This window comes from Leguminivora glycinivorella, chromosome 25, assembly GCF_023078275.1.
Source record: "Leguminivora glycinivorella isolate SPB_JAAS2020 chromosome 25, LegGlyc_1.1, whole genome shotgun sequence".
NCBI lineage: Eukaryota > Metazoa > Arthropoda > Insecta > Lepidoptera > Tortricidae > Leguminivora > Leguminivora glycinivorella.
In genome coordinates this window covers 2,107,659-2,126,716 of record NC_062995.1, presented here as the reverse complement: position 1 = coordinate 2,126,716, position 19,058 = coordinate 2,107,659, and the positions used below count along the sequence as shown (strand labels likewise).

Below are 19,058 nucleotides of genomic sequence, written 5' to 3'. Positions count from 1 at the left end.
AAATTTTGATAAAATAATGCTTGCTTCTCATGAAGTATAGGGCCCCTTAATAAATGGGACGCCAGGACGCCACGTCACATATATAGTTAATATCTGGGCAACCGAGCTTCGCTCGGTTTTGTTTCGTATCCTTGACATGTGTCGCCATCTAGTTCAAAAATGAATAGTACCTATATCGAGCGAAAGAATTCTCAGCCTTAACAACACAACTACTCCACACGAGATGGCGCGCATTTCGCCACAAAAACTCAAATAGTGTATTTTCTATTCGTTTTAGCCTTGACCTGTGTCGCCATCTAGTGTTTGCAATAAATAGTACTTACATCGACCGAAAGAATTCTGTCTTAACAGTACAACTACTGCACACGAGATGGCGCGCGAAGAAAAACGCATGAAAACTCGAAAATTCGCGTTTTCCGGGACCTAAGGATAAGTTAGACCGATTTTTCACCCCCAAAAACCCCCACATAACAAATTTCTGCGAAATCGTTAGAGCGGTTTCCGAGATCGTCAGTGTAAATAAATATATATATAAATAAATAAATAAATATACAAGAATTGCTCGTTTAAAAGTATAAGATACTAGGTTTTTTTCGCGGCTTCGCACGCGTTAGAAAGAGACAAAAAGTAGCCTATGTCACTCTCCATCCCTTCAAACATCTCCACTTAAAAAATCACGTCAATTCGTCGCTCCGTTTGGCAGTGAAAGACGGACAAACAAACAGACACACACACTTTCTCATTTATAATATTAGTATGGATTATAACATACCTACAAATCCTATACTAGAGATTTATAGTTATTAGGTATTTGCAATATCTCTAGTAACAAGAATAACTGATACCTATACGTTTTTATGCCGTAGTTATCCTCAATCATGATATTCAACGTACAAGTCACGGTATTAATCATGTATGCGGACAAAGCGCCAAAGATATATAGTTTTAGTTAGTTTTATTGGGCATTTTCCGCAAGTCGACATCCATTGTGCCTATTTTGCGTGAAAGACGGGGTAGCACTACTCCAACCACCCTAGCTCCTCTACGAATCCTAGCAGTGTTTTCAGGTTGCTAAATACCTCTTTCAGTGTGTTTGGCGTACCTAGATACTTGTTCCTATATACTTCTACCTGTTTACACTCTAGAAGAAAGTGTTTGGTGGTTTCTTCTGCTTCCATGCACGCTCTGCACATGGGGCTATCGGTTATACAAAGATATATATCCACAACGTGTAACTCTTATCAGCGACTAGCTTTTGCCAGCGGCTTCGCTCGCGTTATATTCGAAAATTGCGGAATGCTCCAAACAGACTTCCACCCCCCATTTTTGTGAAGTGGGAGGTTAGAAAGAGACAAAAAGTAGCCTATGTCACTCTCGATCCCTTCAACTATCTCCACTTAAAAAATCGCGTCAATTCGTCGCTCCGTTTTGCCGTGAAAGACGGACAGACAGACACACGTCACACACACTTTCCCATTTATAATATTAGTATAGATAAAGTGGTGTATACATACTTTTGACGCTTCGTTCGTATCTATATTAAATAGCTAGTGTTAGTAACGAGCTAGATGGAAGAGTGGGTAATTATTTATAGCGTTTAATATACGTATAGTAATTGTTGTGCGGTCAATTATTATAGAGGCGGTCGGCAACCTTTGGTCACAGTATAATAAAGAGTACTATCGTACAGTATGGCCACTCCCGCTCCCCGCTGAAAGTGCCTCCCATCCCCTCTCGGTTACCTCACGGCTCACAGCTCACAGTTACCGTCTGTCAATAACGCGAACCTCGACCTGTCATATTTCACTCATACAAGCATGGTACGCGTTCACCTACACGAGCTTAGACTGTGTGCTAGGAACGCGCCTCTTTCATATATTTGATCACCAGTGTCCGAGGTGTGCTTTGGTTGTCGGAGTAAAATAAAGCTGGCTATTATCAACGTACAATCGCCGAAACATGCCGAACACTACATACATACAATCACGCCTGTATCATGAGACCACTGTTTCAATGCCACTCTTGGCAAATAAGGGGTTGGAAGAAAACGAAAATTGCAGTGAAAGGTTGCCAGCCATAATTTAACCCACATCCCACAGTCAACTTCTACGACAGCCACCGGGGTGGTGAAATTCTTAACCCGTCACTACACGGGCAACTCGAACACCAGTGCTTCTAATATGCTTCCATTGCCACGTTGGCTGCTATAAAATGTTATATATCGTCACTACTTTAAAAAAAACTTGTATCTTCGTCTGTCAATGAAAAGAAAATTGTAGTATGTATGGAATGCATATAGACTTACTGCGTTTTAACTTTAAGGAACTGCGTGAGATACGAGATTTTTTAAAAGTAGTGACGATATGAATAACTGAGAAGTTTTTAAGATCTACTTTTTGTATTTTGACATTTTTGATTACGTTCAGAGGCGATCCAACCTAATATTATAAATGGGAAAGTGTGTGTGTCTGTTTGTTTGTCCGTCTTTCGTGGCAAAACAGACCAACAAAATGACGTGTTTTTTTAAGTGGAGATAGTTGATGGGATGAAGAGTGACATAGGCTACTTTTTCCACCACTTCTCTGAAATGTGGGATGGATGTTTGTATGGAGGTTTATATAAGAACCATTTTATGTTCTTCCTGGGGAATTTTACCAAATTTTAACAAAATTGTCTCAGCGGTTTCGGCGTCAAGAGGATTTAAATTGCGAACTATAAATTAAAATTTATTTATAGTTTTAAACCGTGCAAACGGTTGTCGATCTCTGGTGCGCGCGTAGACAGCGCGGCGTCGGAGTTAAGCGACCTTGCTGTGTGCTGTGTATGTTACCCGCAACACAATACTTTTCATTTGAGCACAACACCAAACAGGCAAGCACGGTCGCGTGATAAACGATATAACGTCAGGCCGTCCTTTTCGCACTACTTGTAAGTCCTTGACGCAGCGATGCGATAAAGTTTATCCAACTAGCGTGCTACGCCCACAGGTCGCCAGTACTGTTAGAGCAAGAGATCAAAGCTAAATATCCTGGTCGCGGCACCAAAATGAATATGGTTACACGAGTATTATAACTAGCAACAATGTTGAGATGTTTTCAACAAGAAGACATGAATATTGAATACTACATACTCGTAACGCTACATTACATAAACTTGAGTTCCTATGTACCGACGCTACCGACGGACAAAATGTCTGATTAGCTAAGCTAAACTGATAATATCTAAAGTAATTACAAACGTTTGAGCGAGTCGATTTCCGGTCGACCAGTATAGCTCAAAGGTGACCACACCTACCTATACATTGTTGTCATAGGTATAGAATAAATAAATATTGCCTCACCTTACACAGATCAATTCGTATAGCTTAATATCGTCTGTGTTTGGACCATTTAGGCACACCTCGGACACTGGCGATCAAATATATGGAAGAGGCGCGTTCCTAGCACACAGTCTAAGCTCATGTAGGTGAACGTATACTATCCTTGTATGAGTGAAATATGACAGATGGACTGTTATCGTTTTAGACGGGCGGTAACTGTGAGGTGACCGAGAGGGGATGGGCGTCACTTTCAGCGGGGAGCGGGAGTGGCCATACTGTACGATAGTATTCATTATTATACTGGGTATGGAACGGTATGGAACGTCCCCATAAAAATTATAGTACATTATGATACAAGTGCGATAAATAAGAAATTCGAAACGAGTGGCGATAACTTAAAACACGAACGTGAAGTGTTTTAAATAGACACGAATTGCGAATTACTTATTCGCCCGTGTATCTTACGTTTTACAGTTCATATGGCCATGGCCAGTCAATCTGTATAATAACGTCCTATAAAATTAATTTATTTAAATTTTTAACCCCCGACGCAAAAACGAAGGGGTGTTATAAGTTTGACGTGTCTGTCTGTGAGTGTGTCTTCTGTCTGTGTGTGTGTCTGTCTGTCTGTGGCATCGTAGCTCCCGAACGGATGAACCGATTTAGATTTAGTTTTTTTTTTGTCTGAAAGCTAAGTTAGTCGGGAGTGTTCTTAGCCATGTTCCATGAAAATCGGTCTACTATGTCGCGGGGTTTTTTCATTTTTTTTATTTTGTGGTTAGGTTATTGATATACATAGTTGCGTAAAACGTTCATTACATAACCACAGTGTTTAGTGAGGTAATATAACGCCATAATCCATACTAATATTATAAATGGGAAAGTATGTGTGTCTGTTTGTTTGTCCGTCCTTCAGGGCAAAACGGAGCGACGAATTGTCGTGATTTTTTAAGTGGAGATAATTGACGTGATAGAGAGTGACATAGGCTACTTTTTGTCGTGTCGTATCGCTTTCTAACCACAGGCAAAAGCTAGTGTACTGTAAATTATAAAGGTAATATCAGGTAAATAACTACAAAAGGCGCACTTATGCCAGAAAACATTATTCACGCCTTGATAAGGCTTGACTCGCCTCAGCACAGCAATGGCAACACAACAGATTCAAGGCGCGTTATCAACAAGTCATGTGTTATCGGTATCACTGGGAGACGTTTTATTCCATGTTTGTTTGTTTAGTCGTTTCGTTTACCAATCTGCTATTCCCGCAAAGACATAATAATCATAATCATTTTATTGGTAAAGCTAATTTACATGTCAGTCAATGATACAATAAAAAGAAAACATTAATAATAATAATAATAGTCCTTACGTATACATTGTAAACATATCGTCACTACTTTTAAAAAAACTTGTATCTTCGTCTGTCAATGAAAAGAAAATTGTAGTATGTATGGAAACTATGGAATGCATAAAGACTTACTGCGTTTTAACTTTGAGGAGCAGCGTGAGATACGAGATTTTTTCAAAGTAGTGACGATATATAATTCCGTATAGATTACATACACTGACTGACTGACATAGATTACAGACTCAGGAACAAATATCTGTGCTCATCACACAAATAAATGCCCTTACCGGGATTCGAAACCAGGACCGCGGCTTAGCAGGCAGGGTCAATACCGACTGAGCCAGACAGGTCGTCAAATATATATCAGATGGCCAAACCATATAAATAATAAACTATAATAAGTTAAGTGGAAACTAGTTCCCGCTCCAAATCTAAATATACCCACGTATCGCACACATACTGGATTATTTCGGTGGATAATCTTATCGAATCTGGTTACAACCGGTTCATTTCACCAGCCAAATGGATACTGGATAGTAAACAAACTGTACCACCTACGAATTCGGCTCATTAACATTTTTATTGTATCTCTGAGGAGTTATTCATAGTATTTGTTTAAGTAATGTTACAGTAGCGTTTGGTTACATATATACGCTTACGGGAACAAAAATATCTCAACAAGACGCTAATATTATAAAACTGATGCTCATGTATAAATACACATGTAAATTAAGAGTCCGATGGTAGAATGGGGACGGTGGAATAATTGTCGCCCGACAGTGACACTTTACCGTTCATTGCCTGTTCAACAAGAAAATACGAATGTTACTTATCAACCTCGAAATAGATACTGAATCATCAGTGTCAAATGTCAATCGGCGAAATAGCCCACTGGTAAAAAAAAACTAACTAATATGGCTCTGCGATCTAAAGATAATCTTGGCCTCCAAAACGAGTGCACGCCACCTAGGTACCTCAAAAAATACGCGATTGACACTTGCCAATCAACAATGAACCCTTGTTTGTAGATGCAGACGAATATAAGTAATAATTCGTGGAACGAACGAGTCACGTGATTTTTGTTTACTTTAAGATCTGAATGAAACACATTGTAGTCGATTTACCACGCATTTCGTATTTTTCCTATCAAATGTGTTGTGTTTACAAATATATGAAAGACACTGTGGTTATGATGTCAACACGCATATTCTGATATTTTGATATGCCCGTGTGGTGACGGGTTAAGAATTTCACCACTCCCTTTCTTCCCGTGGGTGTTGTAGAAGTCGACTGTGGGATACGGGTTAAATTGTGGCGTAGGCGAGAGGCTGGCAACCTGTCACTGCAATGTCACAATTTTCGTTTTCTTTCAACCCCTTTTTGCCAAGAGTGGCACTGCAACTTGAGTAGTTCATGTGCTCTGCTTACCCCTTTATGGGATACAGGCGTGATTGTATGTTGTATGTATGTTTGATATATCCATCCATACTAATTATAAATGGGAAAGTGTGTGTGTCTGTTTGTTGGTCCGATTTTCACGGCAAAACAGAGCGACGAATTGACGCAGTATCACGCCCTCCGCCTAACCCTCTTGGGACCGCAGGCGTGAGTTTATTTATATACATATAGTACAAATGGCGAACTTAATGCCTTAAGGCATTCCCTACCAGTCAACCATTGATACCAGCCAAAAAGAAACTTACGATTGTAGTTTATATGTATGTATATGTACAGCTATGTTGTAATCATGACCTCATAGCAATGCGTGTTTTTCATCACAGAAGTCCGACAAGTGCGGGCAGCGGAGTAATTTGGGCGAAAACATTTCTATTTTATATTTAGGAGTAACCACGGCATTTTCCTATATTCTAGAGGTGTTTTGGCACTTCGTACTTGCGAGGTGATTATTTAGTGTAGTCGGGTTGTTCTGAAATGGCGTGTGCTTAAAGTTTAGATCAGGCGCATGGGTTGACCGGGGTATGTAGCCAAATGCACAAACGCTTATAATATCGCTATCGTGTCGCTATTCAGATATCAAAAATATCTGAACATTTCTTATCCCTATATACTGAAATAAATGTCATATACAAAGAAAAAAAGCCAGCCAGCTTTGGACACTTGGAGGCCTTGGTAATTTTTTCTTTGTATATGACATTTATTTCAGTTTATAGTTAAAATAGTAGTGTGTCTACTAAAAATACAAATTATTTTCTATGAGGATAAGTTAATTTGTTCTAAGAATTATCCCCTATATATCTGATGGCGGCTTCTTGCTGTAGCTCGCGAACCTTTGTCAGAATGCAAGGACATTTTTATTGGGCCCCACGAGCACAGATTATTAGTTATTATTAGCATAGCTGGGCATTAACTCGTTAATCCGTTAATCGTTAATTAACGAAGTTAACATTTCGATTAACGGATTAACTTTTAAGTTAACTTTAAAAAATGTTAACGGATTCGTTAACTTCCGTTAAATTTCATCGAGTCCGTTAATCGTTAATCCAGCACCCCAAGCGGCTTGCTGCGCCGCGAAAACCACGTTCTTACTGCAGCTGTAAAAGCCCATAGTACGGCAAAACCTAGGTTTTATCGGTAAAAGCAGATCCGTCGGTTATGAACAGTCTAAAGACCAATTGGCGACTTTGGATCACTTACCTATTCGAGACCTCCTAAATCTTATTAGGCATGCTAGATCGATCACTAACCTGGGAAGGGAATAGAGTGCAATCATCAGGCATGACAGACAAATCGCGCAACCGACGCATCGAGTTAGAGTCCGGCGCGGGCCTTAGATTACTCTACCAAGTTATCGTGGCCCACAGCATCGAGTTGTTATCTCAATCCGAAGAACCGACGCACCACAATCGCGACCGCATGAATGACCCAATAATTACCAATCCGAAGTAAAACCTAGGATTTAGCCAACCAGCGGCGGTAAAAGCCCGAAGAGACCGTATTTAATTGTTACATTTCGGTTTTTTGCCGATTGGCGTCACAGGTTTTAATAGTTTTTGGTGGATACTTAGTAAATAGAAATACATAATACCTACAGTGGAGTCCTATTTTTATGACGTGTTAACGGATTATCGATTAACTTTAACTTCCGTTAAATCTACCGAAATGTATCGCTTTAACGATTAACGAAGTTAACTTTTTAAGTAACGGATTAACGATTATCGAAGTTAACTATTTGATTAACGGTGCCCAGCTATGATTATTAGTAATATTTTCAATCATTAGTTACTAGCGAAGCCACGAGCCCATTGAAAGAGTCAAAGGGTGAAATATACTTTTTTTATGAGCCTAAAATGTCCCACTGCTGGGCAAAGGCCTCAATCTTCATTTCCCATGTATCCCGGTTTTTACCCATTTCCCACCAGTCCTTGTCAAAGGCGTCAAGGTCATCTAACACCCTCGAGGTTTGCTGCGGCCCCGGGTTCGATTTTGTTGGACCCAATTGGTTGTCGTTTTAGCAAGAAACGGTCATATAACCGAGCCGAGCCGAGGTTTCCGAGCTCATATAACCCGGCGACCTACAAATCCAGGGTGAATAGGCATCTTCTGGGCGAGCTCACTCCATCTTAGGCCACGTCTTTGTCTTTGGCTAGTCTGTGGTCAAGAGTAAGCCCATTTATAAAAAAAAAAACAATGAAACTTTTAAACACGAACCAATCCACAACATCGTGAGTACAAATTGAAACGCTGCCAAGCGTGCGTGCCGCGCAGTCTCCCGCTATGTCAAACCAGGCATTCATCATTAATTAACTAGCCATTATTAAAAGAGCCTACACCATGACTTTATGAGGTGGTGAGGCCCGAGTGGACGCTCGGAGCGAAGTGTTCGGCGGACGTATAGAGAGCGGTTTCCGAGATCGTTGGTATAATATACATATATGTATATGTCGGAGAATGACCAAAATCGTATATAGAAAATAGGTCCCAAAGTGTTGTGCTCGAGGGTTTCTCATCAGTTTTTAAAATAACCACTTCAGGTGTCCCCCAAGGGTCCCATTTGGGCCCCTTGTTGTTTATTTTATATATAAATGATATCACAGACTGTCTGAGAAATTCTAAAGCACTTTTATACGCCGATGATACTAAAATATTTAGAGTCATTAAAACTGACGCCGATTGTGTTCTATTGCAGGATGATTTAACTAGATTTGAAACATATTGTGTGGATAATAATTTATTTTTAAATAGTGACAAATGTTCAGTTATTAGTTTCACCAGGAAAAGGGATCCCATCGTTTTCAATTACCGTCTGTGTGGCAATACTCTTACAAGACAGTATAATATACGTGACCTAGGGGTAATAATGGATGCAAAACTAACGTTTAATCCCCATATAGATCATATATTAAGTAAGACGTACAAACAATTGGGCTTTGTTCTTCGCGTGGCAAAACCTTTTCGAAGACCACTTACGTATAAACTGCTTTATAATAGTTACGTTCGTAGTAGACTAGAATTTGCTTCTGTGGTTTGGAATCCTTTATTTAATGTCCATAAGACCCGCATTGAAAGAGTGCAGAAAAAGTTCATCAAAGCACTGGAATTTCGAGTCGGTCGTAGCTATGTTAATTATTCTTCCTCGGTTAAACATCATAACATCCAACCACTTTCACTTAGACGGTCTTGTACAGATATGGTATTTTTATATAAATTGATAAATAACGTTGTAGATGCTCCCGCATTATTACATAAAATAGGTTTTCGTGTCCCCAGACGAAATGAACGTACTTGTCGCAGTAAGGCATTATTTAGCATTCCTAACAGTAGAACAAAATATGCACAGCATTCATATATAGGGCGCGCATGTAAGCAGTATAACGAAACTTGTATGGACGCAGATTTGTTTGGCAGTTCACTAGGACTCTTTAAAAGTACTGTATATTCTCTATTAAAATAAAAATAATTAGTACCTATATTATAAGTATTCAGACTGTACTTCCATTTTGAATTAATTTCTCTTACACTTTTTAATGTATTTAACTACACTGCCTATCATATAGTAGGTAGGTAATAAATATACTTTAATACTCTTATTGTAACTCGATTTTTGTAAATTGGAGAACTATAGGTCTATAATTAATAAAATTTTGGCAATATAGCTAAGTTTACATATGTATATTGTATGACTGTTTGTTCTTTAATAAAAAAAAAAAAAAAAAAAAAAAAAAAAAAAAAAAAAAAAAAAAAAAAAAAAAGATACGTTTTATGGCGCTATATTTGACAAATAGAGCAAACAAGGGTTTTAAAACTTTGTACAACCTGGCTGGTATTCAACTGAGTTCTGCCAAAACGTCAGAGAGGACGCTACTGTCTAAAAGAACAGAATCGAAAAACAGATGATGAAGAGATGATTGGAGGCTACCAATCGATCTGCAGGGAAAATGGTTGAGTGCTGGCGTTGTTGGAGATTTATCGGTCTAATCCGGCGGTTTGCTCGAAATAATAGGTGGAATGTATTATTTGATGTGATTAAATGTGTAATCGGTTTTGTGAAGTAATAAAAGTATATAAGCTCTCATAAACAACTACAACGGGTCCTGACAATGGATCTGGTATGATACGCCCATACGATAAATAAATACATAAATAAATAAATATACAAGAATTGCTTGTTTAAAGGTATAAGATTAAAATTGCTAAACGAATGTGTGGACAGTGTTCAAAATTACTAGTTTAAACTTTAAATTTTCAAATCTCATTATATTATACTACTGTTTTGCAAAGTTGAAGATATATGAAGAGCATTCTATAGGAAGAGCATGTAAATATTAGCACAAGACTACTGATAAGGTGTCCAGACAGCTGACATTATCTAATGTTTACATTTCATGTGTTGCTGTGACATGGTCCTATCATCTGCTTGGCTGTTACCCTCAGACCGTTTTCACATTATCCGATCCGATATTGGATGTCGGAAGGATTTCAAAGGCAAAAATCAAAGATGGCGCATTAATGTTATGATATTGGTCCGACATCCGATATTGGATCGGATAATATGAAAACACACTTAGCTTTAGAGCGTTTTCACATTCTCTCTATTATATATGTTTAGGGCTTGGTTGAATTGTGTTTGGTGTATCCTTATATTTATTTATTTAATTAAACATGGACTCATCCATAATTACATTATGTTTTTTTTTATTGGACTAGAATGTGGGAATTGAACCTATAACAACTATCTTTAATTTTACATGAAATAAGATATCACTAATATTTTTATTCAACTATTTTAACATAACTAGTTTTCTAGCCTATAATAGCAGGGGCGGCTCACTCCGCGATTCTATCGCCGCGCTACAAGTACATGCTGGCGGCCGCGAGTTCGCGGCCTAATCAGGGGTAGCGCGCGTTCTCGCGGAACGCACGTTCGCACTTTCTATTGTTACTTTACGTTGCGAATTTTTTTTAAGGTTCATATGCGTTGTCCTCGTGTGGTATGGCTAATAATGTTTACTTAAATAAATGTCTTGAATAAAATAAATACCATAGGACATTTTTACACATATCTACTATTGATTAGGACCCCCGGAAAGGTTCAATAAGGCTTGTGATGATGGAACTTAAACAAAAATATATAAATACTATATATATACCCAGAAAGTACCCAAGACCTGAATATAATAGTATAACATTTTATTGAGTATTAATTTGTTTTAATCCATAGGCAACCCTATCGCCGAACGCCGCGCACGTGCGGCTTAATTCTTTGTTATAATTTTGTAGGCATTTAAAAAGGCGGCATGTCGCGAACATCAAAGTAGGGGGCCTTCTGTACTTGTACTATTATATATTCTGTGATAATAGTTAGTTTCAGTTTTCATTTTGGCATAAAAACCAGCCAAATATTTAGCCTCGTTGGTAGCTTTAAATTAAACAGTCTATTGAGTTTAAAATATAATTTATATATATAGTAGTGGGACTACTTTAAAAACACAAATCAAAATATGTGACGTTATCGGGTAAAGGGGCCTTATTGTCGATGGCGCTTACGTCCCGCGGCGTCGTATTTGTACACGAACATCGCTCATAACGCCGTAATATTTGCATATTTGTTAAAAAATAATTTGATTTGTTCCCATAGTTGCAGCCTATTGAGGTTAGGTTATATTAGAATATCCAATTTATTAACATAGAAATGTAAGATTAAACATGAAATACCTTTTAACCTCTTCCTGCAAAATGTGATTTATAATATTCCAATTTTTGGAAATTATGAATTAAAAGCCTGAATAGGCAAAAAATATCTTTTTTTTAAATGTTTTACCTATATCGTGATACAAAGGATAATCTACTGTATATGTTGAGCATAACTGTATATGTTGAGCATAACTGTATATGTTGAGCATAACTGTATATGGTGGGCAGGATGAGGTTAATACTATTGTATATCCCACGAAGAATATGTGTAAACAAAGTACCATAGGTGTTAGTCATTCAAAGGTTATCATTTTGAAAATTAAGCATTAAAAGTTTATATCCAATAGTAAAGTCACAAATGAATGAAAAAAGCAACTTTTCATCCATTTAAATAAATTTGATTATTAAGCCTACTTGCCATACTTATTAACATCCTTATTGTCTAAAAATGTACATTCTTATCTACATAAAAGTGATCTTTCGCAAGTAGCATAAGGATTTAATATAATTTGATATCCAGTATGTACACAATGTCTTTAAATCATAAATTTTCAAGCTTTCGATAATCAAAACAGTCATGTTTAATTGCACCTCTATGGTCACAACAACTTATTTAACGGTTATTTGAAAATGTTTATGACACAAATGTAGGATTTTTGCAAATTGTCCTATTAGAATTTTTTGCCACCATGATACCATGAATAAACTATGTTTTTTTTTTTTTTTAATACTACGTCGGTGGCAAACAAGTATACGGCCCGCCTGATGTAAAGCGGTCACCGTAACCTATGGACGCCTGCAACTCAAACAGTGTCACATGCGCGTTGCCACCCCATTAGAAACTTGTACATTCCCTTTTGCTGTGTTAAGTACACAGCAAAAAGGAGTGAGTGAGGAGTGGAGGAGGAGTTTAGTGGCATGTAAGCTGTTTTCTACGCAAGTAGGTATATTTAATTTAAAGTAATGAATAATACAGGGTTCGAGGATATATATCCAGCTGGGTTCGACAATATATATCAATGGATATAAATATCTGATATATATATAATTTTTTTATAAATATTGCAATACAACAATGGTTTAAAAAAATGTAACATTGTTAAAAATACACTTTTTGTGTTTGTTACTGTTTTTCTACTAAATGTTATGTTTTATAGTAGATTTTTCCTTATCTAAAGTAGTATTCATAAATAATGAAAAAAAAAATCTGCCTTTCATACAAAATGGATATAATATCATAAAGATATTTTCCAACCCTGGAATAACATACCTACATTAGGTAACTCTATTTGAATAAGTTCAGATAATTATGTTGTTATGGTAATCAATGGTATTGATATGACTTGAGACATATTTTTTTATCAGGTGTATATAAAATGTAATACAGGGTATAATCATTCTTATTGGGGTTAGTCAAAACAAGTAATATATCTTCTCTATGACAAGAGGTTGATATGTTCTGCAAAGATGTTTTGAGAAGGGTGTGTAATGCAAGTTATTTACATGATTTGTAACTTACAGTTCCAAAATCAGAGGCAACAAAGGTAATCCCCACCAAAACAAGGAAATATAACATACAGTAAAAGTTTGACGCTTTGCCAAAATCGAAGACTTACCATTGTGCCAAGGGTTCGCAGGCTCGAAATACTGAGTGACAAGGTGCTCCTCATCAGGAAAGCAGACTTTCCTAGAGGGTTTCTTTTTCTTGCTCGCTTTTTCCGCAGTCGATTCGTCCCCGCCACTCTGATTTGCACTAACACTCGGACATGCCGTTTCCTTATCAGCATCGGTAGACATATCTACGTTTTCTGTCACATAGCAATACACCGTGATGCATTAGCGAAAACCCACACAGAAAAATAATATTTCACAAATATAAATAACACGTTTTTTCACACACACGTCACTGAATATTGATCCGTTTGTATTATTAACAGTGTTTTGTCGTTAACACACCGGGCGAAGCTCTTATTTCACGGGTTTCGTTGCTATTTTACTATTTTTATTATTCGTTTCAAATCATAACATTCTGCACCTTTCATACATCGTTTACCGCCATATTGGATTGAAGGAGACAAAAGGAAGGTTTTAGATTTTGCACGCTAGGGGGTGCTTTTTCGCGAATAGGGATACCATATAAAGATAAAATAATTAAAATCAAAGCATAATTTCGATTGTCAAAACCAGATATAATTTTAGAGCTTCCTTAATTTAATAATAAATATGTATTCAAATTTTCTAGCCACATACTCAAAATAAATCTTTTATCAGCAAATGATTATGCAGTCCGGTCGTGCTTAACTTGGCAGAGCATTACAGTCCGTGTGGTTTAGCTACTTAACCATAGATGGCGCTTATAACAATTTCATCGCAGGTACATTTTTGTGTCGTGTAGAGAGTACTTTGTAAAGCTTTTTTAATTTTTTTTATCACGAGGGTAAACGAGGGTAGGGCATTTGCCAACAAGGTCCCCTTCTCGTTGCTCTCTATATCTCATATATATTATACTACTCTTTGTCTCTATACCAAATTATAATATAATACTCACTAGGAGCTCTGTACCAAAATTATCTACATACTTATGCCGTAGCCTTTTCTCCGGTGGGCAAGTGTTTTTGCATCTTTTTCTGTTATTCCAATGAAGGTGTAATTAATTTGAGTAACCGATTAAGATCACCCCAAATAACGAATTTCGTTAGGCCCGTGGTTAGGAACACTGATTCCGCTATGGATTTTAGAATTTTTTGATATCTTGAGTAACTCACAAGCAGGCATTGCAACTATATTTTGGGTAGTGATTTTAGTCAAAACAAGGAACACAATTTAATGCGCACGTACACTAAAATTACACCACGGGTTTTGATGCGTTTTTTTTATAGTTAACGGATATATACATAGGTTTATTTGTACACCCGTGCGAAGCAAGGGCAGGTCACTAGTGAATAAAACTCTTTCATGGGTAACTAAATGTATTTATTACAAAATTTAACATCACCTTAATAATAATAATAGTCACTTTATCATTGCATACACATTCTGCGTCAAAATCAAAAGGATCCCTAATTCCCTACTCACAACTGTTCTAATGAAACTATTTATATTGCACGCGCATATAGTTATAGGGGGCAAAGTTGGTGTTTAACCGCATGTGCCAATATTGATACCCGAGCAAGCTAAAGATTCTAATATTGAACCGCGAGTGTAGCGAGTAGTTCAGAATGTGGAATCTTGAGCGTTGTCATGGTTTCAAGGCACGCAGTTTAAACAAATTTTGCCACCGAGTGAAACACAAAAAAATCACCACACCATCACGAGCGAAAATATTAACTATAAATCAAATTCGTATTTTTTTTAATCAATTTTACCAGCCAGCTTAGGACTTCGAGTTAAAATTATTATGAAATTACTTTACAATCTCCTGGATAAAATGTAACTTTGTCATTCGTTTCTGATTATCAAAAGAATCAGTTGGTGTGGTGAAAACCATTTTAATTTATATTTAAACTCTTTTATCTTTTCTCTTCAAGTGTAATAAGATATTTTCCAATAGAAGTTCTGGTAAAGAGGTCCTTATTACCTTATTTTCGCTTGGAACTTGGAACATCACCTTTATAAAAAATACGTCATTTTATCGTCATAGGGATCCTTTAGACTAGCTATCAAACTTATTTCATTAAACTACTTTGTATAACTTCATCGATACACTTTGTATAACGTATATTTTGTATAATTTGTTGTTTGTATAATTTTACATTCCCCATGGAAATCATAATATAAATATTTTACAGTATAATTGTGATTTAAACTTCATTTACTCTTAGAGTATTCTTTTACCATTTATTAATTTATTTGTATGATAAAATACATTCAATGCCTACCAATACATCAGGTCAATGGATTCCAATTTTGTTTAGATATTTAAGCACTTGAGTCACCAAAACTTTGTAAATTGGAGTTAGGATCTCCCCAACGACGCGGAATCGCCAACCAAAAATCGCTCCTTAGCATGAACATGCGTACTGCGTTCAGCGACGACGCGTAAGCGTCTTTGTTAAGGGCGTTTCTGCGCCAATGACCTTTGATTTGAATGCATTGATAATATGATAGTTTCTAAAGCCTATCATATTAACAGAATCGTATTTAAACAAAATAGTATCTCATAATTCCTTCACAGCTCATTGTTTCTGTGATATTTGGCATCAAAGTTGAACAATTTTAGGCCCAAAAACTGGTTTTTTGGTCATAATCATAACTTTTGTTTTAATTAGTTAAAAAATAAAATCTCACTTGAATTTTTAAAAAAGTCAAAGGTAAATCCAAACATGTCGATTTCATGTATGTAACACACCCTTCACTAAAATCAAATTTCGGTAAAAATTTTTAAAAAAAATCATAAAAAAATAAGTATTAACTTTTTTTAAAATATGGCTCTTACGAATAGAGATAAAAGATTGAAGAACAGATGGCCGTTGGTCTTATAATTGTTGTCCGTTGGTTTCAAATCAAAACTTGTCAAAAATCTATGAAAACAGTGTGGAGCCCCTTAACGAGCGATTCTTGGTCGGCTAGACCCAATTCTGCGTCAGGTTTAGGGTGACCCTAATGGACCATTTTATCTTAAAATCCCTAAGGATTTCTGATACGGTGGATCTAATTATAAAAATAAAGCATACAGTAACGATCCTTCTGCATAGGAAAGCCACATTTTCACTCAGTACTTTGTTGTCATGGTAACCTGGACTCTTAAAGAAATACAGTCGCTTTTTTACAAATTGACATAAACAATATTGGACATGTATAAATATGTGTGACGTCTCGCGTAAAATGTACACATTGTCGCTTATATTAAGGGCGAAATTCGCCCGCATCTTTGTGTGAGACCAGTAGCCCATTTCTCAAAACTGAAAGTTACAAGTTACAAGCGGAAGTCTCTTCCCAACTTGTCATATTACATTGACAACCACTTGTAAATTGTAACATGTAAGTTTCAGTTTTGAGAAATGGGCCCCTGTCCTTGCTTAAGACATTGGTCCCACAACACCATAAATTAAATATAACAAGATCATACCAGCCTGTGTGGTGACGGGTTAAGAATTTCACCACCCCCTTTCTTCCCGTGGGTGTCGTAGAAGGAGACTATGGGACTTGGGTTAAATTGTGGCGTAGGCGAGAGGCTGGCAACCTGTCACTGCAATGTCACAGTTTCGTTTTCTTTTAACCCCTTATTTGCCAAGAGTGGCCCTGAAGCTTTAGTAGTTTCATGTGCTCTGCCTACCCCTTTATGGGATACAGGCGTGATTGTATGTATGTATGTAAGATCATACCATCCCATACATTAAAATGCGACCGCCTACGAACGCGCTTACACTCCACCACACATAGATGGCACCACAAAAAAATGCCTTGTTGCCACCGATTATTTGTAGATTGGCATTAAGTGTCAATTCCGAGCCGTAAATCTATGTCAAAAGTGACACTTAACGCCATCTACAAGTATAATCGAAAGCTACAAGACATTTTTTTTGTGGCGCCATCTATGTGTAGTGGAGTGTAAGCGCGGTCTTAGGCGGTCGCATTTTAATGTATAGGATGGTATGACCTTGTTATATTTAATCTATGACAACACACACAGTAAGCGATGAGATATCGGCAATAGAAACGAACAAAATATAGTCGCTCCCGTGTAAATAAAAGAGACGCAATGATATATGATCAAACGAGCTTCGCAAGCGAAGTTCGATCGATATTATATGACTCGCTTCATTGGAAGATATAATTATTAAGTTTACATTATTGTAGTTTATTTAATCTACTGGCAACATATTGCACGCTTATTTTAGAGATTTATAAAAAATAAGTATTTCAATTGCCTCTAAACCCCACCCTCAGGTCGGTGTCAACCGGCGGTGGCAACCTCATTATTTTCAGAGATTATTCCAAGCAAAACTTTGGAATCTGGGTGTATCGGGAGGGAGGGTAATTATATCTTCCAATGAAGCGAGTCATATAATATCGATCGAACTTCGCTTGCGAAGCTCGTTTGATCATATATTATATTTCCTCGCTTCATTGTTCGATATAATTATTAAGTTTACATTATTGTAGTTGTTTAGAGACAAAGTTTTGCGTATGGCAATTGTGAAAACAAAATTAAATATTTATCATTCAATTTTGTTGCATAATTATTACTAAACAACTAGCAATTACATAGTTATGTAATTTATACACAAGATCAGTCTTATTCAGTAACACAGTTCATAATTAATTATAGCAAACTGATCTTGCAAATAGGTCAACTATTTGACGATGGCAGAATTTAGGAAATATTTGCGAGGTTGAGGTCCAACCCGCAGTTTTTTTGATAATGTCAAACATTGACCCCTGCCGAAACGGCAGTAGACGTGGTAGCATGGCGAGTGCCTGTGTGCACTAAATGTTGCCACGTCCATCCCGATCTCCGCTAGAACTTGTTTTATCCACCTGCTTATTGACTGTGCCATCGCGTCCCTGTGAGGGCGCTTCGCAGTTAATAAGAGGTGTTCTGAGTTCGGAGGCCCTTTTATCGCTTGTTAGAGTAAGATACTCGCGAAGGACCGAAGTCGCGTGACACGTTTCTTTAAGGTACGAAAGGAACAGTATAAGTATGTCGGGGCAGATGGTTATATCTGACACGATAATTTTTACCCCATTTGGGTAGTGTATATTCACTCATTTAATCAGTAAGAATGTTGGCACGCGATGGGCAGTGCATAATGCCAATAATACGACAAGCTTTTTAGTACCTAGGTAATCTGCTCTATAGTCGTATTTGGATACCATTCATCAATGTAATCCAATACTATTTTTGGATCCCAAGAGTAATTATATTTTGGAAAAATAGGTCTCATTTTAAATGTGCGTTTTAACAAACGTTTAACATGTTCTTTTTTTTTTTTTTTTTTGTCCTGAGAAACAGGGATAATGCTGACCTTATGATTGTTTATGGATCCATAATATGACGATCCTGCGTTAAACTGGTCCGTTAAAAATCTTAGAATCAACTTAATCGAACTACTAAAAAGGTTTTGATCGAGTTGTGATCAAAATGTCCACCATAGTTTAAACCACGTTTAAACGAAACGTTATATTGCTGAATGGTATTTTTAGAAATAGATGCGATCACATGAAGTTTCCTCAGATAACCTTTACCGGAGAGCACCGCTGCACCCAGGAGAAGGCGCTTGTGGAACGGATTCCTGG

The 19,058-nt window shown here is 37.1% G+C and overlaps 1 protein-coding gene across 1 annotated transcript in view; it reads right to left on the bottom strand.

Annotated features, from left to right (window-relative positions):
• LOC125239111 overlaps nt 1-13,866 on the bottom strand; it is a 69,991-nt gene extending 56,125 nt beyond the window's left edge. Inside the window, exon 1 of the mRNA XM_048146604.1 lies at nt 13,436-13,866. Within this exon, the coding sequence (XP_048002561.1) occupies nt 13,436-13,616 (181 nt within the window). The 5' untranslated portion in view covers nt 13,617-13,866. The remainder of the gene's footprint in view (nt 1-13,435) is intronic.
• Between the last annotated feature and the right edge of the window lie 5,192 nt (nt 13,867-19,058).